Genomic DNA, 27,013 nt, shown 5'->3' with positions numbered 1-27,013 from the left:
TTCATCTTGTACCGTCATGCAATTATTTAATTAAATTAAATAAATTTAATTAAAAAATTAACAATAAATAAATAGATTCTGTCGAAATCTTCGTAGTAATCCCAATTCTAGAAAAGAATGCTTCCGCTAGACCTGATGTCACCATAAATATATCTTGCGACCACTTGTTTTGTAATGACCAGACCACTAAAGCTGCTTCTCCTAAAATTTTCGATTGCTAATTTGACAACTTTGAAAGGGACCCAATGTTTATGAAATTTGTCGGGTGGATTTTGGTAAGAATAAAATCAATGTTTACTGAAGAACAATTTACACTGAAGAAGAATTTACAAAAAAATTCTACGATCAAAAAGATCGATTTTCGCAATTTTTCGGAGTACAGAGAATCGATCCAAAAAATCGAAATTCGAAAGAAAAAAGACCGATCTTCTAAATATCCTAAATATCAATCCAAGATCGCCCAATCGTAGTGTAATTGCTCTAGAAACTCGCTTTGTTGTTCTGTTCTTCTATCTTTAATTGATTGAGTTCAAACACTCAATTGGGCCACACTTGGAATTGTGGCATAAAACATAATCTCGTTTTCTGTCCAAGCCTTTTTTTGGTTGAGTTGGATCAAACAAGTTTCCTGGCATGTAAGTCGACCTAAGTTTACTTTTTTGCTCTGAACGACAAATTTATTGAGCCGTCATTCAAATTCAAAAACGATTATTTTAGCCGACTACCACCGGTTTTATGACTAATAGAAGACTAGTGTGTCTAATCCAAATGAAATTGACATTCTATCGGCTACAAAAAAAATTCTTGATATTTCAAATGGTTCATATGACAGGATGGGTCAGTTCCAAGACTCCGCCACCTCAGAATACTCTCGGGAGAAGGTGCCAGTTGTAATAAGAAGTTATTGGCATCTTGGTATTAGTATCTTCACCAACAACTGGAAGGTTCATGCCGGTTTTTAAGGAAAATAAAAGCAATTAATAGGTGAACTTACATGTGTTCAATTCTATTATACACTAGGTGACCCGGCAAACTTCGGCCCGCCCAAAATTTGTTTTTTGTTATCAATACCTTCAAACATTCACATTTTCTTACTAAGCGCAAGTTCATGAGTCCAACCGCAGAACTGTTCATTGATTTATCTTCTAATCGACACCGTTGAATTTACCTTTTACTAAAAAATTCCTAGTACTTCTACCAAAACTCATCATTATAATATCAGATTATTTTCAGACACAATTCTCGTTCAAGATTTTTAGGGGGTGGAGTGTCTAACCACCATAGAAATGTTTATTGCACCCTAAAACCTTCAGATGCTTAATTTGGTTTCATTTGCTTGATTAATTCTCGAGTAATGCAGAAATTTGTGTTTCATTTGTATGGCAGACCACCCCCCCCCCCCTTAGAGAGGGGAATGAAGAGTCTAACCACCATAGAAACATTTATTACACCCAAAAACCTCCACATGCCAAATTTCGTTTGATTTGCTTGATTAGTTCTCGATTAATGCAGAAATTTGCATTCCATTTGTATGGCAGCTCCCCTTAAGAGAGGGGGAAGGAGTATCTAACCACCATAGAATCATTTATTGCATCCTAAAACCTTCAGATGTCAAATTTGGTTGCATTTGCTTGATTAATTCTCGAGTAATGTAGAAACTTGTGTTTCATTTGTATGGCAGCCCCTCCTTAGAGAGGGGGGAAGGGTCTCAAACTATCATGAAAACCTTCCCCGGCCCCAAAAACCCCTACATACCAATTTTCATGTCGATCGGTTCAGTAGTTTCCGAGTCCATAAGAATCAGACAGAAAAACAGACAGAAATCCATTTTTATATATATATAGATTCTAAGTTCTCATCATTTTGTATTACAATCTTTCCCCATTTTTCGCGCGGCTTAAAAAATCTGTCCCCTCCAAAACAACGGTTTTATGTCAAAAACTGTTCAAGATATGTTTTCGGCCGGCCATAGACTTGAAGGTTTTACCATTGAAAAAATCTTGCAGGAATCTTTCGATCGTTTATATTTTTTTCTCAAAAACCTACAGTATCACTACAGTGACTGGCAGATAAATCAATATTCTAAATTCTTTGAATTCATTGTCCATACTTTGAAATGAATCATCACTCACTAAATGAGGGAAGCATATCAGCAGTTGATTAATTATAGATTTTTTTTTATTTCGATGTTATTTGATTCCATTTTACAGCCATTCCATGCCAAACTGATATAGTGGTTCTCAGATTTTCGTGAAAAGTGGTACAAAACATTAGACCCATATTTTTTTATTTTTTCAGTAGGGTGACCATTTCCATTTTAGGGTTGTCCGTAAAATCTACTTTTTCCAACTTTGAGAGAGATTTGATGATAAAGATGAAGATACAATATCGGGTTAGTTTAGCTAGAGGATAGCCGGACTCCAAAATTTTATTTTATCGCTGCCTCTAATTTGTCCAGATGTGATACTGCTTTATCGAATTTATCGACTGATTGGTTGGTAAAAGCTCATAATACAGAATTCCTTTCCAATCCCTTTAGACACAGAGAATGACTTTTTTCGGTCAAATAATGACCAACGCACACATCCTAACGGTTTTATAAATGAATTCAGCTTCGTGATCAATTTCGAATGATTATGTAGAGACGCAATTCAAATTTTGAATATATGTGTTTGAATACGCATAAGAATGTTACATATTCTATACATATATTATATATCGAATCAGCGAATCTGTCAAATGTCAAATGTCTGTTCTGTAAATCTGTCGTCTTTTTCGTAAATTTTCAGAAGTAGAGAAATGAGATCTCGCAACATTATCCTCAATGTTCAATCATTCAATTGGCATTGACGGCATTGAGCCCCGTGCTCTATCATATAAAGCGAAAATCATAATGGATTTTCAGGTAAAATAACATGCTTCTAATATAAAAATTATGAATGAAGATTTTGAATATTTATTCTTCGTAATAGAAACACATCTTTTGACATCCTGATTTATAACATTAAATAAGCTTAAAAACAACAACAACAAAAATGCTAACCTCCCATACTGGTACAGCATTTGTTTAAAATATATGCCGTATCAATATAAGAGCAATATGAGAGAACGAAACAAGAGTCACATTGCAGATAATCACGCATTAACCCTTTCCGCATACTTTGCTACATACACGGCCCCGACCGAAAACAATACTGATTCACGGTTTATACTCTCCTTTTTACACTTAGAAAACTTTCCATGCATACTTTAATATGATCCAATTTTATTTCGTAATGTGAAATTCTCACTTTTTGCACAACAACCCCAGTGGCTATGTGGATAGCGTAATCGTGTAAAACAGGCTTGCATTCCATAGATCCGGTCTTGATTCGATCCCTGCTTGGCATCAGTTGAATTTTTTTTTTTTTTTTTGGTACAATTCCAAGCTGACGTTCAATCTGAGAGAAAGAGAGGCCTACTTCCATGCATACAAACATTTTAAAACTCTTGAAAAAGGTGCACCCTTCAGCAAACGAAAAAGCATTTTTTTCTACCAAAGATATTTTGGGTTCAAAACTCAGGACCCTCAAGTAATCATCTTCGTGCCTTATCATTTAGGACTAGCAACAATCATCAAGTGACGGTGATCCAGCCTCTCTCCCTTTACTCACGCTCTGCATACTAACAACAAACATCGGAATATTTGTGCTGTTAGTAGCACAATACTTTCTACCAATCATCCTACCAATGTTGTAACATTCAATGGCATTGAATGTCAGCAAATATTGATATTGATATTATAATGAGAATTAAACAATTTGTCAATGTGTGAAAGAAATGAAAAAACAGGAAGTGGGTTATATCTGTGGTATAACCTCAAGATTGACGTAGGACTATCGTTGATTTAGTGATCATTTGTTTGAAGTTGAATCTGAATCCATTCTGAATGAATGAATAAATAAATGTTTGGGGGACTTCGAAAACGAGAACGTTACGTTGGGGGCACAAGGTTTTATGCATCCAATATTGGATACGAAAATATTCTACTGACGGGGAAGAATAATCTTTAGAAGCTTTCCTATTAATTGCACTTTATTGAGAAATCACAAAACGAAATGCATTTGATCGCAGTACGAACAGAAAACATTAAAATAAACTCTTTCGCTTGAATGTAATTTTCAATTCCAAGAGGAACTGGCAGATTATTTTGCAGCAACCATGACATCTTTCCGGATTCTTCTCGATGCTCGAAAACCACCAAACGAAATGAGTTGCGCACGTGTATGTGTATGTGTGGCGGCTGCTCCGATGCCTCAAGCGGAACCAATTTTCGATGCTGTTACTTTCTTGGTCGCCTTTTCAGTGGCATCACTCTCTTCCTGATGAATTCCCTTCTGGTCTAAGGTGCACAAACAGGCTCTTGGTGACACCGTTCATCAGCGCTTTTATGATGAACGAAGTTAGCTTCACCACAACAGCGACAGCATTCTGAGTGGATTTCCGAGCGGCACTCGCTTATATATCGATTGGTGATTTCAATAGCCTGTTTTGAAAGCAATTTTAAGGCTATTGTAACAAGTTTTTGAATCGAAAAATAACAAGTATATAACGCGAAGTGTTTATCATACCATTTCGTTCAGTTGTTTAGGAGCTATTAATGCTCAACATCTCGTTCTCCGGCGTAACGCATTCGTTTTCGAAACTTTGAATTTACACCCCGGTATAGAAATGAAAGACGTAGTCCTACCTCAAAAAAGAGAAAAAAGCTGGTTTTCTTTTTGAAATCATTCATCTCTAGCGCTCGCCTATATCGTTTTGTATTGCGGTCTGCACAAATAAATGGGGAATCTGATACAACGCTATTTTAACGAAACAGCTATTGAAATTTGTTGAAATTTTCTAAATTGAAAAAGATTATTAAGGTGTGCTCAGAACTATTGGTGTCAAAATCTTGTAAATCCAAGAAATGACTGAGCCATAAATGCTCAGAATTTGACAAGTTTCCGTGTACACGACCGATTTTTTAACTTTACAACTCCAAAGTGTTTTTTTTAAAATAAGTAATCCTACGTTAAAAACAACGAGTTGATTTGTGTTACGCGTTAATATTTAACTCTTTTTTTTAAATTGAATAATTTTCGCATTTATCCGCCGCTAACAGAAACTATGCCGACAAGGAATAAGGATCTGTAGAATTTTGTTTCTAGAAACTAAGGGAAGTGTCAAGTTGTTAACTTAACGCCACATTAATCATGTTCATATTTTTATCTGTCTGCCAAATCTCTCCAATAGGAATTTTACACATATGGACATCTTAGCATACTGAATATGACAGGGAAACCGCGAATCAGCAGAAGTAGTTTTGGTGACCTTGATTAGCAGCGGGAAGCGAGATCATATTAGAAAAACGAAGCCCGAATTTGAATGTATTTCTAATGAAACAGCCCACCGCTGTTTTCAGGGTGATTACTTTCCATTTCGAGTATTCCAACCGAAAACTGGATAACTATCATCGAATCTTGAAATGATACCGCGCGGTTTAAAAAAATATTTGACGTTAAGCATACTCATTATATCCATTAAAATAATTATCGCTATTCGATATTTATCACGAACTACATAAAAAAATGAAATGTATACGGCCATATAGAGTCGTTGCAAATTGCACAGTTGGAAATTCGCGGAAAGTCGCAGGAAAGGAATAACAGTGACAATCTTACCCTCCAACAAAGCTTGCAATTTTAATATCTGTCTACGAAATTACAAATGACCCAAAAAAACGAACCGTGACAAATAACACCCCTGCTGCCCCTGTTACGGGCTCTGGGCGCTGTGTCTCCCTGTTTCCTCCTTTCGGAATACGCAATACGCGCGGTTGGGGCACAAAATATAATAAAATTTTGAACTGTTATCCTCGCTTCTTGCCCTTTTGGCTGCTGCTGCTGCAAAAGCAAAAGCGAACCTGACGACTGTAGGCACCGTATAATTTTATATGTTTTCTCAAGAAAGGAACGAAAGCCTCTTTCTATGGAGTTTTCTTACTTTTTTACTGCTGTGGCCGCTGTTGTTGTTTCTCGGCTGCCTTCCACTTCCACGTCCCTATCCCCTGTGTCTGCCATCTACTGTACGTGCGTGTATGATGTTGTGGTGCTCATGTATTCTCTCGGTCGCCCGTTTTATGCTGCACCATCACCACACAGTCACAGCAGCAGCGGCAGCATTAGGTGTAGAGCGCATTGCCAGTGTCAGTATGTGGCCACCTTCACCGCCGCTCACAGCACCGGAGGAGAGTGTACCAGAAAGTACACACAACACCCGACGACCCTATGGAGAGAAGCCGCCCGAGACCGAGAGATATCGGTCGAGGGACGCAACATATACTATATGTGATGCAAAAGAGTGCGAGAAAGAAGCGAACCGACACACAATCCACTCACGCTTAGAGTAATAGATGCAGGGAACGACGAGGGCTTTCAATTGTCGCTCCCCTTGGCCGCCGCCACCAAGCCACACAGTTGGAGGTTGGTGGTGTCTTGGAAGGCGCGCGCCAGAACCGAAATCGGCAGTTATGATTTGGGGTCTATTTAACGTTTTGCAATCCAACGAGTTCACAGCCAGTCGGGAGCAACCTCAACGCCAGTACCCACTGGAGCAAATCAAATCAACATAATGTGTATTTTATACTCCTGCCTGGAATCGACGTGTTTCGAGAGAGTGAGGGGGTTGCATATTGACGCTGGTTGCTGCTGCAAACAGAGCCTCGCGATTCTGTCTCCTCTATCCCCCTGTGGATAACCATGCGTGTTACCACGCGTGAAGGGAAAGCATGTACACGTTTTTATGTCGATGTCACCCGAAAAAAACGTGTTCCGGACGGAAACGTCACGCGGCTCGAGGCCCCATTCCAGTGGTGGGGGAGGGGTGAGAGGGAGGCTGATTTAAATTTTACCGTTCTCCGCCGCTTTTATCGGGGGAACATTGTGAGGTTTGTATTTGCGTCATTGTATCGTCGTTGAGCCAAGCGAATAAGTTGGGCAATTTTGCCTCCGTCTGATGCGAATCTTTTCCTCTTGTCGCGAATGTTGTTTGTAATTTGTCCAAGTCTTAGATCACATACCGATTTGATGCAACTAGACACCAGAGAATAATTTCCTGATATAGGAATAGAATGATCTCTTGTGAAAAAATTCTCCGACCTGGACTGGAATTAGAAAGAAGACGATATGTGTCATTAGCACATATGAAGAAGACTCTCTAACATTCAAAAATGAAGTTGACATAGTATATAGTTGGTGCACTAAGAGTTTATTACAGCTCAATGTTAGGAAATGCACTTTGATGACTTTCACAAGATGAAGAACACCATTGAACAATGGTGTTAAGCTGGGAAATCAACCCATCAAAAGATGTCAACGAGTAAGAGACTTAGGCGTGGTCTTAGATTCGAAACTAACCTTCGTTGATCATTATAATACAATCATCAATAGAGCAAATAATATGTTGAGCTTCATCAAACGCTTTAGTTATCATTTCCACGATCCGTACACAATAAAAACATTGTATATTACGTACGTAAGATCAATTCTCGAGTACTGTAGTATTGTATGGTCCACCTACATAACTTCACACGGAGACAGAATTCAATCTGTACAAAAACAATTTTTATTATTTGCACTTCGTAAACTAAAGGGTGTGTCACATCAAATTGCATCACGGAAAAAACGCTGCAGAAATTTAATTTTTAGGAATTATATCTTCAGCTTTGGTTTTATAATCAGATAAGAGTGTATAGATCACGTTGGCCATGCTTCACTGTCAATTTTTCGTAAATTTGGAAAAATGTCGTCGAACGAAAAAGAGCGTCGTGAATTAATCTTGTACACTCATTTCGAGAATCCGGAGTTGTCACATCGGGACATCGGTAAGATGCTGGGAATCGTCCAATCCACGGTCAGCAGAGTACTAAAACGATACTTCGAGAACCTAACCATCGACCGGAAGGTGAAGAACGGCAAAAATGGATGCTCCGTCAGTGAAAAAGATCACAAGCGCGTAGTTAAGCAGTTTAGACGTGATCCGAGAAGTTCGATCCGGGATGTCGCCAATAAGCTGAATTTGTCAAGTTCATTCGTCCAGCGGACCAAGCAGCGGGAGGGCCTGCGTACATACAAGGTTCAGAAGGCTCCTAACCGCGACGAAAGGCAAAACATGGTGGGGAAGACGCGAGCCCGGAAGCTGTACACCGAAATGCTGACGAAGCCGCATTGCCTGGTAATGAACGACGAAACCTACGTCAAAGTGGACTTTCGTCAGCTGCCGGGCCTGTTGTTCTTCTCCGCAGAGGACAAATTCAGCGTTCCGGAGGAGATTCGCAAGCAGAAACTATCCAAGTTTGCCAAAAAGTACATGGTGTGGCAAGCGATCTGCTCTTGCGGAAAACGGAGCGCCCCCTTCGTGATGACCGGCACGGTAAACGGACAGGTTTACCTTAAGGAGTGCCTACAGAAGCGCTTACTACCACTATTGAAGCAACACGAGGGCCCGACCATCTTCTAGCCGGATCTCGCTTCGTGCCACTATTCAAAGGACGTGTTGGAGTGGTACGAAGCCAACGGGGTCACCTTCGTGCCAAAGGAAATGAACCCGCCCAACGCGCCGGAGCTTCGCCCAATAGAGAAATATTGGGCGATTATGAAGCAGGCCCTCCGGAAGAACCCAAAAGTTGTCAAATCGGAGGCGGACTTCAAGAGAAAATGGATTTCTGTTCAAAAAAAACTACAACCTGACGTTGTACAGAACCTTATGGACGAGGTAAAGAGGAAGGTGCGAGCATACGGGCTTGGGCTCGAAGTATGAATAAGAAGAAAATGCCAAAAGTTGTTTAATAGTTTTTATTTTACTGTCTAAAATTTTCAGAAGGATCGGTCTACTGGGCGAATTTCTACAGCGTTTTTTCCGTGATGCAATTTGATGTGACACACCCTTTAGACTCGTCTTCGTATCATCTCCCTCCATATGAAGTACGATGTATGCTAATCAATATTAAAAGCCTAAAAGAACGTCGGAACTCTGCCATGATTCTATTTATTATTCACATCATATCACAACGAGTGGACTCAGAAAAAATATTAGGAATGCTAAGTTTTTACGCACAGATTAGGCACCTGAGGAACCCTAACATTTTCTACATAGATTACTACGAATTATACCAAATATAGTCGTTATAATCGTATTATGAGCCTCTGTAACAAACACAGTGAAATAATTTATGTAACCATGTCAAGGTCAATGCTTAAAGACTATCTGTATAGAATAAGATATATTGGGTTGGGGAAAAACCTCCTTATTTGCAAAAAACTCAGACAGATAGTTTTCGCAAGCCTCTTTTGAAGCCAACTTAGTATCACCAAGAGCGTTTTGCATGGACCGGAAGAGATGATAATCACTTGGAGCCAGGTCCGGACTATACGGTGGGTGCAATAGAACATCCCATCCGAGCTCCCGTAGCTTCTGGCGGGTCATCAAAGATGTGTGAGGCCGAGCGTTGTCCTGGTGGAAAACAACACCATTCCTATTGATCATTTCTGGCCGCTTCTGGTCAATCGCCTGCTTCAAACGGTCAAGCTGCTCACAGTAGAGAACCGAGTTGAGGGTCTGGCCATAGTTGAGCAGCTCATAGTGGATGATTCCCTTCCAATCCCACCAAACACACAGCAAAACCTTCCGTCATTCCGGGCTTGGCGATGGTTTGGGCCGGCTCACCGCGCTTCGACCACGACTTTTTTCGCTTTAGGTTGTCGTACGTGATCCACTTTTCATCACCAGTCACCATCTTCATCAAAAATGGGTCGAGTTCGTTCCGTTTCAGCAGTGCATCGCAGGCGTTGATTCGGTCTAAAAGATTTTTTTTTGCGTCAACTCGTGTGGCACCCATACATCCAGCTTTTTTGGAATCCAATCTTCTGCAAATGGTTCCAAACGGTTTTATGGTCTATATCCACTTCCTGACTAATCGAGCGAGTGCTCACATGCCGGTCTACTTGGATGATTTCAACGATTTTATCGGTTTCCACGACGATTGGCCTACCAGTTCGGGGTGTATCTTCGACAGCCACTACACCAAAACGAAATCGATCAAACCAACGCTGTGCTGTGCGAATCGTTACAGTATCGGGTCCATAAACTACACGAATTTCTTCGGCCGCCTTCGTTGAAGTTTTACCTCGCAGGTACTAAAAACGTAAAATATGGCGAATTTCTTGCATGGTGGACTCCATCTTTGACGCGTTATAGCTTGAGACTGAAAAGGACAACACTGTCAAAACGACACTTGTAGCACAGATGGTCGTCTTTAAACAGCCGTATGACCCGATGCGATAAGTACAACACAAGATATGTTTAAGTGTTGTCATATATTGACAATATACGACATTTCTTTTTCCCAAACCCAATAGTTAAATTTCTCTGTAATATTTGGGCAGCATATTGAGTCTACGCTGGTTTGACGAAAAAATAAATAAATAAAAATTTAGATCATGTAACTTGCTAAAATCCTATTTTGAATCAAACGGATAAATTATCCAGCCAGCTCTCTTTAGTTTTTTTAGTTTTAAGTAAGTCGTTTTAAGTAGTATTAAGAATGTATCGGTCTACAATTTTGATTGACGACAATAAATAGATAAATTAACTGACTGCGGACATTGAGGAACACAGAATGCACTTTTTTGCATACTTTCGATATTAAAGAACATAGGATCATATCTCCAATCCTATCAATAATTCCTCACATTGATTCTTTTGTCATGCTATACAACTTTTCATCATCTAAAACAAACCTCAAACAAGAACCTCAGCTGAGAAAAAGTAACAATACTGACAGACGAGATGACAGCAAAACTCACCGCCAAACAACAATATTGTTCTTAAAAATAGAGAAATAGTATAAAAAAAGAATTCCGATAAAAGTATTGTGTCGCAAACTTCACCGGCTCGATGAAAAACGGAGTCGTATTAACCCTTTGCGGACGTATAAAATTTGGACATGGGTGTCGTATTGGTCGGAATTATTTTTCCTTGTAAACGCAGTGATACATGCAAAATTATGAAAAATATTTTTTAATGTGATGTTTTTACATAAAAAAGATTTTGTCGATTGAGACACTTATGTGATTATTCAAATAACATGAGATATTTATGCAAACAGTAGTTCTGATACTTATAAACAACCTTTTTTTTTAATCACACCAAAGTGTTACAATGGCTAAATTCTGCTGTTATGATTTTTGTCCCACATTTCTATGCATTCAACGCACTGTGCGGGGGTCTCCGTAGCTACATTGGTTGCGCGTTCGCTTAGTAAGCGATCGATCGTGAGTTCAAAACTCAGGGCCCCCATTGACCATCTTTGTATTGTTACAGAATAACTACGTCCACGCAACAATCATCAGCGATGGAGATCGATCCACGGTCGAAATAAGATCGATTCATCCATACAACTGCTCTGCTCTGCAGAAATATCGGGCTGCTGTTCTAAAAATAACTCAACAATGGATCAACGACTGTCTCCGCTGTCTAGTCTTAGCTGTGGATAATGGAAGAACAGATAGAAAACTCTTTCGCCTAAATGGCTACTGTGTAAATATGTACCATTTGCAATGGTATAGAAGGGAATATTCTAACGCCGAAAAATGGCAACTGTGTAATGTGCTAATTATAGATATGATAAATATGTGACATGTACACGATTAAAATTCGGCTCTGTTACAGCTAAAATGCTAATGAGCCTAAAATAAACAAAAAGGGATAAAAAAAACGCACTGTGCGTTGTCTTGTGTGGGTGACTACTTTGTTTGACACTGAGTACCGTTATCTATTACTCATAGGACCACCGTATTGATTCTCGAAAAGCTTCACTAGACATCAAGCTTCGTTTAGGAAAAGCATAAACTGATACTTGGTTGAGTAAAATTAAAGATTAACATGGTTCCTTGCTGTGGTGGCTAGAGCAGACAAACGACCACAAAAAGTTAAGCCCTAAAATGAGAGAAGTTGGTCGTTTCTCAAGCTCTACATAGGATAGATCGATTGAAGATAACTGCGGGAAATTGGCACGAAACCGGTTTTCCCGTAAAGTTGACTTATTCTGGTGTGCGACTGTAACTAATTCATAGCATTTTGAATGAAATTTATGTTAGGGGAAAACAGAACGAAACAGGATCCCTCTTAATCATAATGTCATGTAAGGCACAGTCTCGAGATGATCGACGAGAGTGTCTCCCACGATTCGCTTATGACAACAGACAGAAACAGTTGTGATGCAATTCACATTATTGGCGTAACTAGTACAGGTACGAAAACCCCTTATCAAATTGTTGTGGAGCACTCTCAAGCCCTTGGCGGTCCAGTCCAGATCTACAAGTGCGTAGTGCAATGGGCGGGACATTTAGCCTCGTGTTTACGTCGCATTCTGTTGAAACGATAGAGGTTATTACAGAGAAGGTGGCTGGAACAAGTTGAGTATAAATTGAAGTTGTCTAAAGAATCTTCCGGTTCTATCCCTGAAGATTAAAATATACCAGATACCTTTCGTTGAGAGAAGTCTCTCGGCTCGCATTTAAACAAAGATAGAGTACCAGAATTCAATCCAAATCAATATAATCTATTAACTCGAAGCACTTTCATCAGTTTTTTTTTCAATCATTCAAACATCTGAAATAGTTTTAAGTTCATGAAACCTGTCTGTCACTTTTCCAGTGCTGACCAGCTTTCAACAAACTGAAATCCATCGAACCGGATGTCTCCAATACGGTATTGTCGACGGATATTCTTCTTTTTCTTTGGATGAGTTAGCTCATGTCAACTATATCGTTGTAAAAGCCTCCCGCAGCTTTGAATTCATTATGCGAACTGCGAGAGATTCGTCCAATGTCCACTTTTCTTGAAATCTCTGTTCAGTGCTGGAACAATAGAATATGCTTCCACGATTTGAAATCCGTACTACCTCAATGGGGTGAACAAAATCGAAGCCGTGCAGAAGTGGTTTACAAACTTTACAGGGTGACCACTCTATTTCAGTTTTTGAACTCCCCCATTTCTCCCGATTTAAGTCAGAGGGGACCAAATTTTAAAAAATCGAGTTATCTTTAAAAAAATTTAAAAAATCGAGTTATTAATTCTCGCTTTCAATTGGTATAAAATATAATTTTCTTGCTTTGGGAGGTGTCCTGCGACTTTGATACGTTTATAAGTAGTTATATCTCTAATTCGTCGTCTTCAAACTTTCAAAATTTGACTTTCTTATTTTTATAGATAAAGGTAAACATAGTTCGACAATATTGTAGCTCCAGTTATTTTAATCAACTTTGTAGAACAAGGTTTTTTTCAATCTTTCAAAATAACCGATTTAGCGCTTTTTTCTATGTAGTCACCATGAAAAAAAGGTTTTCTTTACTCTAACTTTTATATTTCAAACTTTATATCAAAAATGTCTTCGGACGACTTTTAAAGCTTCTTATTGTGCAATGGAAACAGAAAATCAAAACTTCCCGCAAATGGTGCTTATTTCAACGAAATTCGGCTTTTTCAACGAAGTAAAAATTTAACTTAACGAACTGCTTATTGCTATCTACTGCGGTAGCCAATTTAATAATCAGACAGGTTCCATTACACCATTTCAAACCGTGTGATTATCATTAGTTATTAATCCACACTCAACATCACAAAGTGGATAAAACTAGTAATTACAAACGATCGCAAGATTTTCAAATATCAAGTGTTAACTACAAGCATCTTTGAAAAAAAGCTTGCTCCGGGCAAATGTTACCAGTATTGGTCGATGACCACAATATATATGCGGAAATTCCGAATAACTGTCAATTTTATTAACACTAATGAATGCAAATTTGCAAAATTCATGTCAACGATACTTTACACAGCGTCCAGAAGATATCACACTTCCTTATGGCGATCTTTCAGCTCCGCGCCTCAAACGCCCATATTATATGAATGACAATAGGATATTTCCAATATAGCCATTTCTTCCCAAAACAGAATATTTTAATGCAGAATCCGTTCAACAAAAGCATCTGCTTCCTGGTGAATATACGATATTCGTATAAATATTCGTCCATGACATATCCACCTCATCAAAACAAAGCATAGAACGACGGATCCCACAGCAGCAAAAACTCATCATCAGCATCAGAGCTCCTCAGAATTCTCTATTTTCGTTATAGCGCGTCGCAATCTTGGCCGTGGTGCTGTGCTACTAGGCGACTGCCAGAGCACAAACCATTTCCACACACAGTTTGCATGCTTTGCTTATCCGCCGCAGTATCTCGCGGTATCGACGGAGAAAATCAAGAAAAAAAGACGGTAACTCCTACTCAGAATCTTTTATGCACTGTGCGCGAAGGCACTCAGTTCGGACGTTTGGAAGGAAGGGAGCAGAGCTTTGCTCTAGCGATAGTAATCTCGAAGATGGAATTCATATTTCATAGCGCTGAACAACAACACTATTGCTGAATGTGTTCACGTGTGTGTATGTAAATATGTATGTGCAGTCCTAAGTATGCGCGATTGTGAAATCAAAAAGTTACTATTTAGTTTTTCGAGGGAAGTCATGACGCGTGATTCGCGCCCATAAGCGAACGAGGGAGTTGACCGAAAAACGAAATAGATTTGCTGCGATGAAAGATAGATATGCTCTAGGAGGTTGCGGGGTTCACCCAATGTGCGTAGCGACGGAGAGGGGCAGGATTTGTATGCGTATGTCGTGTGCGCTTTCTTGTGTTGTATCTCTCTCTCTCCCCGTCCGTTGCTGGTTTTGCTGCTGGTGGTGGCACAACCAAACGGAGCGCAACCGAGGGAGGAAGGGCAAAAAGAATAACAATCATTGTAGCGACACTCACACTATGTCAGACAGCAAGCCAGCCAAAGCAAATGTAGCATTCAAACGATGACGGAGGGAACGAGTAGATGAGGGTGGGAAAGCCACTACATACGACTGAAGGTGTCATTTCGCTGTGGCTATGTGTGCAAAAGCCAATTCGATGGAGGGTTGCCAAATATGTTTATTATTCTTTAGAACAGAATTAGCATTGCGAAGAATCTAACATTTGCTTGTTCTATTCTTGTTGTATCTAATTTAAATTTGTGCTTCGAAATTTAAAACTTCAAAATGAATAATATCGTATTATTTGAGCAGTAATAAGGTGAATCGAATGCATCGGATTAAAAAGGAATGTATTTTGGGAACAAAATCTTCTCGCGTCAATTGTTTTTTTCTTAAATAATTCTGCACCACTAACTTGCAGATAATGTGGGGTTATAATAACACATATACGAACTTTTCTACCATCCAAAATGACGGAATGGAATTGTTCAGTGAATATATACAGCTCACAATAAAAACAATAGATCTTAGTTACCTTTCATAATTTTACACGATATGTGTCACTGCTATTTCATGGGAAATTAACTCCGAACAGTACGACACCCGGGCCAAAATTAAATACGACCGCAAAGAGTTAAACGATAGACAATCATTGCTAAAGTCAAGTATCAACAAATTTGAGTGTTCTATTGAACTTTTAATGTTTATAATATTTGTCAACCCAAACGCTGAACCAATTAAACTTGAACAAAGAAGGCTATTTTATATAAAGGCTAAGATGCGCAATTTGAAAATGCACACTGGCCAGGCGACTTTCAATCGACGTGTAGTCGATGGCTCGTACGTACGCAACGCTATATACAAATTTATGAAATAGATAAGTTTTGGAATTTAAGAATTAGTAAAGGGGAAATTTCACCAGGCAGGTCTTATTAGCTGACAACTCTTGGACTCGAATTCAGAAGGTTTTAGGTCCGTATAAATAACATCAACCTGTGTTTTCTTCCCATCGCCACCAAACAGATGATAGTTAAATTCAATCATGTTGATCGAACGAAATATGGATCATCGTGGCTCGCAGAATGTGATCGAACAAAAAGATTAGATCCAGCAGAGAGGCTGGTTGTCCCATGATAGTTTTTTTACATTCCGCCTGTCGCCACTTTTGTTTACGGGAAACATATAAGACGTTTTCCAACACATTGGAAACTCTTCGCACAAAAGTGCGCTTGAAAATGGTGACTAGTGGTTCGGCTATTGCTCTTCCACATTAACGGAAAACAACGGTGGGTATGCCATCGGGACCAAGAGCATGGAAACTCTACTGCTTTTTAAACGCATCAACAATTTTTACGGGTAATACTCAAAACGTGTCAATAGCTACTAGAGGCGAATGAACTGAAAAGTTTCAAACCTCTATAATTCATCACGTTTGTTCGTTCGTCAATAGCTACAGCATTAGCGAAACATTTGATGCAGCATATTCTGTCGCTCTATATGACGTTGGCTGTTTAAAGAACGGAGGGAATGCGCATCGCGAGGAAATCACACGCTTCTGTTTCACTTTCAAATTCTCTCCCACCAACAATCACATTTATAGGAACTGACACGTTTTTCGCTTGCTGTTTGCGAAGTCCATAGTGATTTTAGATCCAAACTGCACCCTTAGCACGTATGATTTGTAAAGATCCGCATTTAGTCTTTTGTAAACGTTACTTGCACTTGTTACAAACGTTACTAATTTGTAATTAATCTTTGAGGATGGCGATTTCTGAGTATGCAGAAGGCGCTGCCAACGACTGCGTTCCTGTTTTAATATGCAGAGAAGCGGCATGCCTCAAAAAAAGTGAGATTTTCATTCCACATGAACCCTTTAGATTGTTAAACCATTCCATATGACGTTAGAGAAATAAAATGTCATACCGTCAACATTCAATTCGTAATTAACTTAATTCCAGTTTTGATAAGTTGTGAAAAAAGTTCTTCAGTCTTCAGTCAGAATGATGGCTAAGCAATACGTTGATGGAAAAAAAAAGTCTCAAAATTGAACATGAAACAAATAAAAAAAAATCTCGTCTCGTCGTGTTATCTATAAAACTCGTCAGTGTTTTATAGATAACAGAAACATTCACATCAGTCGTCATTCATTTCATCCTTATCTCGACCCTGTCAACGAACAGTCAACATTTTCTTATTCCATTTATTTATTTATTTAGGACTCGTTAGCATTTTTAGCTGTAACAGAGCCGGATTTCAATCGTGTGCCATTGCATATGATACATTACACAGTAGCCATTCAGGTGTAAGAGTATTCCTGTTAGAACACCGGACAGCGGAGACGATATGATCATTATTGTGTTATTCATAGCACAACAGTACGATGTTTCTTTCAGAGCAGAGCAGTTGTACCCACCAATTGTCGCCACCAATGTGGCTACGGAGACCCTCACTCAACAACATTTCGTAATCCTGAGTTTATTCGGAAATTTCTGAATTGTGTTTTTTGAAAGCTTCCAAAGTGTTGGTTTGATGTTTTAAATTAGAACTCGAGTTTTTAAAATGGCCAATTAGAACTTCTAATAGACCATTTTAAAAACTCGAGTAGAAAGACATGAAAAGTCTCAAGCCTCTTAATACAACGTTGCTCTTGTGAGGATCTTCCACTTTCAAAATGCATGCTCAGAAATGCGCTCGTTAAAAAGAAAACCTCCTAATCAACAATATAGTCATGTCCTGGGCTCCACCCCTCTAATCTCTTAAAATGAAAATTTCGCCGATGATTAACTCTGTTTCCTAAACCTTTGCCTTCGCCTAATCGTCGTTCACCTCAGACAGCCAGTCGAAAACCAGACATCAAGACGGGTTGTAGCGCACATCGCCATGAAAAAACATGTTCATTCTATTCTCATGCTTTATTTGAACATTTCCTCAAAAAAATTACAAACAAATTTTCTCTAATAAACCCGTTCCGAGAAGGGGTCGAATACGAAACATCCAACACGTCCATGAAATATTATGGGCCTGATTCTCGAATACACTTCACGGTGGAAACGGAATGAAACGTATCCGCGATGACAACGGTACGGTGCCGACATCTGGATACGAGATTAGTTTCCCACTAAACTTATCATTATAATATCAAACTATCTTCAGATGAAAATTTTGTATGAGATTATTGCATCACATGAAGAAAACAAAGTTTTCCACTCACATTAAATACCAGTTTGATACGAAGAAGTTAATTTTCATTAATGAATTTTTATTTGAAAAGTGCTCATTCTGCCTGAAAACTCATTATTATCTTCGACACTTCACTAACTCGTAAAACGTAGTTCAATGGCGTGCCGTTTATTTCGTTTCCACCGTGAAGTGTATTCGAGAATCAGACCCTATGTTGTTGCTGCAACGCCGTATCAGAGAGACTTGTTAAGTTAGAACCAATACATACATGTTGTACGTAGGACAGTGGTGTCAAAATTTAAACATTCATATCTTGACAGAGACGTTGTAGAGCTGATTGGGCTAAACGCTACATCTTCGCTAGTTGCAAAAATTCGGGACCATTTTTCTAAGATATTCGATGGAAATACGCTTCGCAATGTGTTGATTCTATACGTTATTTATGAAATTTAGGCATTAAATGGTAAGGTAAATTGGTCGTTGATAAGTCAGACCGGACTATGTAACATTTTTATGATTTCGAGAAAAACGAACTTAAAGTTTAGTACTACAATGGGTTTTCTTAGATCATTTAAAACAATTTCGATACGTTATTCCTGCTGTACGCTTGATTTGGCAACTCTGATTAATATGATATGTAGCATACAAAATGCTTAACCTAATGCATTCAATAACTCAATTTTGACATAGAACTATGTCTTTGATTTCTGTTGCGTTATTTACTGTGTATTAGAGAAAGGAAATTGCGTTACGTAGGAGGGAGGGGTCCAAAATCCGGATTTCTGACGTTACGTAATTTGTGCACGACGCCTAATGGCTTTAATGATATGTTTGTGTATATTTTTGAATAGAATGTGATTTCGGATCCTATCACGATATCTCATTCACCCCATAAAGGATACAAGTTCATACAGGAAACGGTATACAAGTTACAATACAAGATACAAGTTCATACAGGAAACGGTCAGGGATTCCGTTTGATGTATCAAAAAAGATTAAATGAAAACTCAATTTAAATGCAATTACTACACACAATTACTGTCCTATGTCAAGATCCCGTCCGGGCCCCTAGACCTATCAACATTTTTTTTGTTATGCGACTTAGTCCTCTCTGACATAACATCGACCAATTGTTAACGAACTCCAATTTATATCATTGACTTTCAGTAAACAAAAAAAAAGATACATGCTGCAAGTCAATGCAATAACGTGCTCCCGTGGCCGAGTGGTTAGCGTCATAACTAACATGCCGGGTGTTCGGGTTCGATTCCCGTTCTGGTCGGGGGAATTTTTCGTCAAAGAAATTTCCTCCGACTTGCACTGTGATCACGCGTATTCTAGAGCTTGCCACTCAGAATGCATTCAAGGCGTGTTATTTGGCATAGAAATCTCAACTAAGTACTAATAAAAATAACGCAAGTAATACTACGTTGAGACGGTGAAGTTCCTCTAGGAACGTTAGTGATGATGATGATGTTGGATTAAAGAGGCTTTAAACTTTTCAGTTCATTCGCCTCTAAAAGAACGTTAGTGCCATTGAAGAAGAAGTCAATGGTTGTAGTTTATTGTAGTGCATCATTTTTCGACATAATCGGTCTTGTCGAGTGATGTCGGCTGTATCCAATAGTCGTTGGAGAAACTATGTAATTTATTGACGATTATCATAACTCAACAGAATAACATAACTGATTATAAAGACAATAACATCAGAACAGATATATTGTGATAATCAAGGTGGCGATTCCAATCAAATTCTATATATTGACTATAGAATCATGAATTCAAATGCAATAAGATAATAACACGAAATAGAAATCTGTTCAATGAAATTTTTGCTTAATCATGTTGCATTTTGCATGGAGCGTGCGTCTAAATATATGTATATAAATTTGTAATATAACAGTATCAAATTAATAGTTCCAAAAATAAAAATGTTTCGCTTATCTGTTGAGCCCTTGAGATACCAATATCATCCGACAGTGCGTGTAGTGTTCCATTCCCTCCACATGATGAGCAACTCTGGCAACCATTATTCTCCGATTCGCTGCATCCATCCAGCGCCCAAATCATTAGCCTAAACAGCTTCAACGCATATTTATCTCCACCATTGCATCACGCTTAATGTTTCAACAACAGCAGGAGCGGTTCACTGCATCATATGCACATGTATAGCTGGAGTTCACCAGTCTTTTGCGGCCAGCAGCAGCACTATTTGACAACAAAATATTTATCGAAGTTTGACATAAAGGCTTTTTCTTTGGATTCGTTTTTCTTCCCGTTGGAGCGCACTGATATATCCGTACACTTGTACACACAAGGCGGCAGCACATAAGCAAAATCCGAGTGATTGTCGTCAGTGCTCTACACACACAGGCACACTTCATCGGGAGGCGGGGGACTGCTCGACGACACAGCAGCGATCAAATTTTTAAAACACACCTAGCGCACTAACACCACCACACACGCAACGAGCTCCGAACTATAAAGTGAAACGAATGACAAAAAAAAATCTCCACGGACAGAACCCGACAACATGCACTAGCAATTTCGCACTTTCGAACCGCACTTCAAGCTCCAATTCCAACGCTAGCGGGTGGATTGAAGACTTCGGGATCCGCTTGCACACTTACCAGGCTGCTTGTTGGCGATTTTGTTGAAGCAATTTTGAAACACTTCATAGAGATGGTAATGTTCATCATCACTAGTAGCCATTTTGATATCTCCTTCTCTGTGTGATGATGTTCCTCGAGCGACGAACAACACCAACACAAATCCACACGATCACCCAAGCGCGCAGCAGCCTCCTATGCTAAAACACTACAGGGCGCTCATACAATGCTGTCACCGGACAGGGCTTGAGTGTGTTCGAGAATCGTTCCTCAACGCAACAAGAGCACACAGAAAAATAACAATACAAGACACGGGAGCAAACGGACAAAAACATCAGCGCAGTGCGCGAGCGAAACGATAACTGAAGGCTCTTGCGTACTCCCGGCGGTGAGAGACCCTCTCGGCTCATGCGGGCTTCACCCGCTTGATCTTGCTTACGTAGGGGAAAACTTTCTTGATAACTTGAGCGAAGCTTGTCACCGCTGCCCAGTGAGCTCGACAGCTGATGTATGGACATTAGTTTTATTTTTCATGCAATCATTACGATTGGATTTCAATTTGTCAAAAAAATTATTGTAAAATTATATCTCGCATAACTTTTGAAAAGAACCTACCAACATTGAATTTCTTTTCCGATAACCACGGCCTTGCAGACAGATTTTGCGCCAGTTTTGCCACATTGTTTGAAAATTGAGGTTCTTTTCTCCTTTCCTCCCACTCCTGAAGGTCTAACACATCAGGAATATCACTAATCAATAAAAGAATGTTGAAATGTTAATGAATAACAAATAAATCCAGAATATTCTTACTAAGTTTACGCTAATTTATTTTGCAACAGATTTAAATTTAAAAGGATTGTTCGGAAAGTTTTTGCCGATTTTTAGTGAAAATGTTGAAGATATTTTACATTTAATCAGTTATATATATGCAACGTTCTGTTCCACAATATTTTGACGTCGCTCACGCAGTTTGAAAATTTAATCCTCCCTGAACTCGTTTGGTTCCTCGGCGAGAAACTGGTAAAAGTGCTGTTTTATACTGTCGAAAGACAGTATCAATCACAGGACGTTGGGAAGTTGTATATTTGACCCTGAGAGTTGTATATTTGCTATTATGGGCTCTATTATATAAATCGAATCGATTAGTCGATACAATCACTATCACTTTCACACCGAGCAAAATTTCGTATTTTGTTAATCGAAATGATCTCTTACCGAGCTTGAACTTCATTTGTTGCAAATTGCATATATTCATGCTGAAACGTTTCCCAAAGGGAAAAATCAGGGACGCAAACCAAAACGAAATATTTCCATGAAGATGTGCAACAAACAAATCAAACAACTCGAAAAACTATGACAGTTGCAACTTTAGCTTTCAAACGTTCGATGCTATCGACTTACTCGGTATCTGCATCTGAAGCAACACACATGTGTTAACGCTTGACCCAGTCCTTCATGCATCCCTGGTAGACCGACGAAGGGATGGCCTTTAGTTCCCTCGTCATATTCTCTTTGATTTCCTCGTTCGACGTTTTCGTTTGTTCAGTGGCAGATTTGCGTTCTTTTGAAGGAAAGCTAATTCGTAACGAAATATTTTTTTTCACAATTTTCTACATATTTTTGTCTGCCGCAGTATAGTTCCGTTGGACGAGAGAGAAAAATCATTGACATTGAATAGAGTTTCTTAAAATTTCTCTTCGTGGTGTACATGGACTGCTCACAATTCCTCTACGAGTTCGCTCGGATCTGCCCAACGAATCAAAAATGCTAATAACCACGTGAAGAACTTACCCTTTAGTTGGAACGACTTCACCATTCAGCAGTGTTTGAAGGTCATCTCGGAATTGAGCAATCAATACAAATACATTCTCAGCGGGTACCCACAGCGCCTCGACTTGAACTGTGCACAGCAGGTTCAAGTGTATCTTCCGCGAATGTTCTTGAATTCAGGTAGATTTTACGGGTCACGTAGCACCTTATTAAAGTGCTCAGCTATCTATTGTAGCATGGTACCACATATTCCAACATTGTAGATCCCCTCGATTCTTATATTTGAAATCCACATTCAACACAACTCACTTGTGTGAGTCTGAGTTCTTCTGTTCAGAAGTGTGTGTCTTGGATGGACGGCAATGCGAGTGCCACTCTTTTTTTTACATTTGGGCGGCTAACCATTTTGAGTGCCAGATGTGACTCGGCGGCTCAATTAAGCCAGGACGCTAATTGAAACCCGAAATCATCAAATAAACCTTGTTCATTTTCGTTATGAACACTTTTCCGCAAATCTCTTGGTGGGGTTTTTTGTCTCAAAACCCGGGAAGAGAATCGACTTCAACTGTGCTCGGGAGTTAAAGACAATATAGCCCGAGAATGTTTAAAAACGAGATAGAAGCTAGCACAGAAGAACTTCGGTATAACTACGGAATTGTTCGCTAACAATTACGTAGTTCCGGTTTCGAAGAATGTCCCGCTGATCTGAGGACCAAAAACTATAGTCTTTCATTCCGATCGTGACCGTGGAAGAGGACAGGAGCGGATATATTTTCTTATATCGCGCTATATAGACGGAAAGGTAGTCGGTAATAGTTACCTCGTGGTTAGTGTGCTGACAGTTTCTTTTCCCTTTTTAGTTAGCTAGATTAGCAGATGTAGATTATAAAATAGTTTATAAATAGTTTCTCCAGTGCATCCGTTGAAATAAAGAGGAGGTAAGCTTGGTTGAATATCCTATTGGCATGTGGCTGAATCTAATCAATGTGGCATGTGTGGTTTTGTTCTCTGTTCTCTGTGTGTGCATTTCGGACAGGCCGCTTCTGACCCCACGATCAACGTTTGGGATTCTGTTATCACCTACATCTTGAACGAGGCCGCGCAAGGTCATTTTAGCGCGAATTTGCTCCCGGAAGAGACACCGCACGACGAACACGTGTGCGAGTAAAATCGCTCATCGCAGCATTCATCATCGATTACCATCCACATTCATCACGTGGGATTTATTCAACACGTCCGTCGATAAAGGTGACCACGTAAGGATCGGCAAGCTTGAAACGATTCGTTTGGAAGGAACTCCGCACGACGATCGCGTGTGCGGTGGAAATCTTCAGGATTCGCCGCCAGCATTCACCACCTGCGTTCATCGTCAACCACCCCATGAGTGGGGAAAAGCCGCCGGCGGAAAATTCACCAAGTAAAAGGTCGTGAGTACCGTTCTAAATATATACCCATTAACACATGCGCATGTAGGGATATATCCAAAAATAAGAGAACAATAGAGAACTAAATGCAACCCTACTAACAATGCCACACGCACAAAGCCACACATTTTGAAGCGTGCTAAAATAGCACAGTGATGATGATAAGTTCATCAGAATAAAACGAATGCATATAGGAATGGAGGATTAGGTCAGTGAGAAGACGCGTCGTATTCTGAGCTCGATGAGTCGAGGTTCAAGACTCAGGAATGGAATGAACGAAATTTTGTTATATGATAGGATGATTGAATATTGAAAACGTAGTATTATGATTTGTTCTTTTTTTTTAATTAAATATCTATGCATCGCTAGAATTGAATTGGCGTTCTGTTTTTTTTTGTTATGAACAATAAATAACGTTCAATGTAGAATTAGAAAAAAATCTGATTCATTTACTGGCCAGCGGTAGCCTAATTACCGACAAACCGTGTTTAGTTTGAAATTAGGTCACGAGCCCAGGATTGGGACTCCTTTTCTTTTGTAGTACATTCATCAACCCCCGTTCCCCGACCTCTGAAGCTAGTTTCAAGGTGGATGCAAGATCGTTATAACGAGTAGGGCCGATGAGGAGATTTTCGGCAGAAACGACGTTTCTGGAACCGATTTTGTAGCTCTTCTGTGCTTTCTTTTTATCGCGGTCGAGTGGTGTCGCGGGTCTTTGTAGAGCGCAGGAAGCAGTCGTGGAACAAACCGGGTTTTCGAGATTAAAGGACAAACCCGCCCTAAGGTGTTGGGTGTCTCAATAGTCGGGCAACAACTAAGAACACGGCGGTTGGTCTCCCTCGCGGGAGTGGCGCTCAAATCAGCCGCTAATCTGCGCAAAACCCCGGTAGCGACTAGCTCGCGCGCTTCCACCAGCGTCGCGGGTTACACTATTGAGAACTATTGAACATAAAAAAAAGAAAAAAAAATGGTTGGATAGTTCACATCGTTAACTATTACATAGTTCCGGTTCCAAATAGTATCTCGCTGATCTGACGTGGAAGAGGCAGGAGAGACTCGCGTATTAGAGTAAAAATAACGGGTAAAAATCGATGCAAAATTGCATCATGCAGCCAGTGTGTTAAAGTTTTTTGACGTAGGACTTCATCTTGCATTAAGGGCAAATCAGAAAACAGGTCAAGTTTTTATGAACCAAGTTAACGTTAATAACTATTTTTGCTGCGAACGAATTTCAATCGAATCGGAAATTTTCTAAGATTTGTGTGATATGCTATACATCACAATCCCATAGTCTGTATATTGTTTGTATTGATGAGAATTGGAAACATTCCCATTTCCCCATACATTTGTTCTTTCCATTTGTGTGATTTCTCGAACAGAGCTGTCAATAACGGGCAACTTATGCAGCTTATGCAGAATGGAAACAACGAAGGAGGATAGCGAAAAGAGAATATTTGCGAAGTAAACTCTACCCTTGCATAGCAAGTAAGCTGTCGCTAGCGTATAAGTATTGCATCTCCTCTGAGGAAAATTCTCAGAATCGTTCTGTGCTCGAAACAACAAAGGACGCTTAGTCTGCTCGTTTTGTGTTTTATGTTTCCTCTCGAGCTGTGAACGCTAGCAAATATTTCACTTGAAGTGCATCTGGCATTGCATTTAACACAACCATCCGAGCCATGAAAGAGGAAATAAGAAGAGTGCAAATGATTTTAGGTCGCTTCTAGCCATCAGTGTTTGGCTTTGTGTGTGTTGCTTGTTTTCGTTGCGCGAAACTTAGAACTTGTTCATTTTTTGTACATTTAAATAGCATACCTTCGATACTATTAGTTGCCATTCGTATTTGCTCTCGTGCGCATCAGCTCTGTTCTGATGCAACAAGTTCCTAGCTTTGTTGACGGTTTGACCGAGAGTCGAGAAACGATTTTTCATAAACGGTAATTCTTGCGATGTTTCATTTTTATCGCTGCAACTGTGTGCATCTGTTTGAAGCGTGTTTGATGCTTGTTGAATGACGATACACGGAGGATGCCTCTCGTTAATTACTCTGTGCAATGCGTGCATTGATATGAAAACCTTGCGACATATGACCAATAGTGTATTGTTCTCACAAAGGGAAGAAAGAATCGTTGCTTCTCGAAATGGTCCTACAAAACCACGCAAGCCATTAAACCTTTTCAGGGTCCCCGGAACTTTTTACCAAATGATAAACCAGCAAATTTAAAAAAAAATATTGCGTGGTCCTACGTCCTAAGCGGTCCTGTTTCGGATACAACCCCTCGAATTTTATTGTTTTCATACCGAGCCATATTGTCTAGTGGTTAGGATATCCGGCTCTCGTCCGGAACGCCCGGGTTCGATTTCCAATGTGAGAACCAAGTCATACCGTCATAAGTTCCTCTGTGCTTTCATTGGTCGCGCTTTCGCGAGCGATACCCTTTATCATCCTGAGCACAGTTCATGTCGAGGCGCTCGCGAGGTTTTGAAATTCTATGAACAAGGAAACCCCTGCCGAAAGACTCTGATAGCTAGAGAAACAAGAAAGCATGAGTCTCGCGCTCGTGCAGCCATTCATGCAATACAAATGTAGAACAGAGAATAGAGATTCCCACAAGCAAATTTGTGTTGGATCTGAACTTCAAATTTAAGAAACGAGCGGCTTCCAAATATCGAAATCAGTACCGTACTATAAACATCCTCTCAATTTTTTTCAGTAAAATGAACCGGTCTGTGCTGCGACTGTTTGGACATAGCATGGATGCTGAACAGTTTTCCGTCAAAGAACAGAATTATCATTTTTTTTTCTTCTTCAACAAAGAAAGCAATCTCTTTGAACAAGTCACTCATAGTTCCTTTAGTAATCAAGTGGCGTTTCGTCAACACTGTCACGGTTAACATAAATTAAGCATTAGTTGTACAAATTAAGCCAATATTAAAGTTATAACATTTTCGTATTTTTTGCGTGGCGCACTCTTTACAGCCCTGAATATGTCGCATCAGATGTGTGCACATTCCACATCTCACAAACCTCCGTGAATGGCGAAACGCTTTTGAAAATCGATCTTGACAAGTATCCACAGAGAAAGCAATTTCCCAAAACCCAGTATCATGAAGTTGCCTGAGAAGGATGGTCATCGAATAAAACGGCCAATACTTTG

At 39.6% G+C, this 27,013-nt stretch overlaps 1 protein-coding gene across 5 annotated transcripts in view; it reads right to left on the bottom strand.

Moving 5' to 3' along the window:
- Positions 1-21,016, bottom strand: part of LOC129773931 (protein daughterless) — a 122,752-nt gene extending 101,736 nt beyond the window's left edge. For all 5 annotated transcript variants that reach the window (XM_055777602.1, XM_055777600.1, XM_055777601.1 and 2 more), the window contains exon 1: positions 20,686-21,016. In XM_055777602.1, the coding sequence (XP_055633577.1) occupies positions 20,686-20,767 (82 nt within the window). In that variant the 5' untranslated portion in view covers positions 20,768-21,016. The remainder of the gene's footprint in view (positions 1-20,685) is intronic.
- Between the last annotated feature and the right edge of the window lie 5,997 nt (positions 21,017-27,013).

Source organism: Toxorhynchites rutilus, chromosome 3 (assembly GCF_029784135.1).
Source record: "Toxorhynchites rutilus septentrionalis strain SRP chromosome 3, ASM2978413v1, whole genome shotgun sequence".
Classification (NCBI taxonomy): Eukaryota; Metazoa; Arthropoda; class Insecta; order Diptera; family Culicidae; genus Toxorhynchites; species Toxorhynchites rutilus.
The sequence above is the reverse complement of the archived record's forward strand: the minus strand, read 5'-3'. Positions and strand labels throughout refer to the sequence as shown.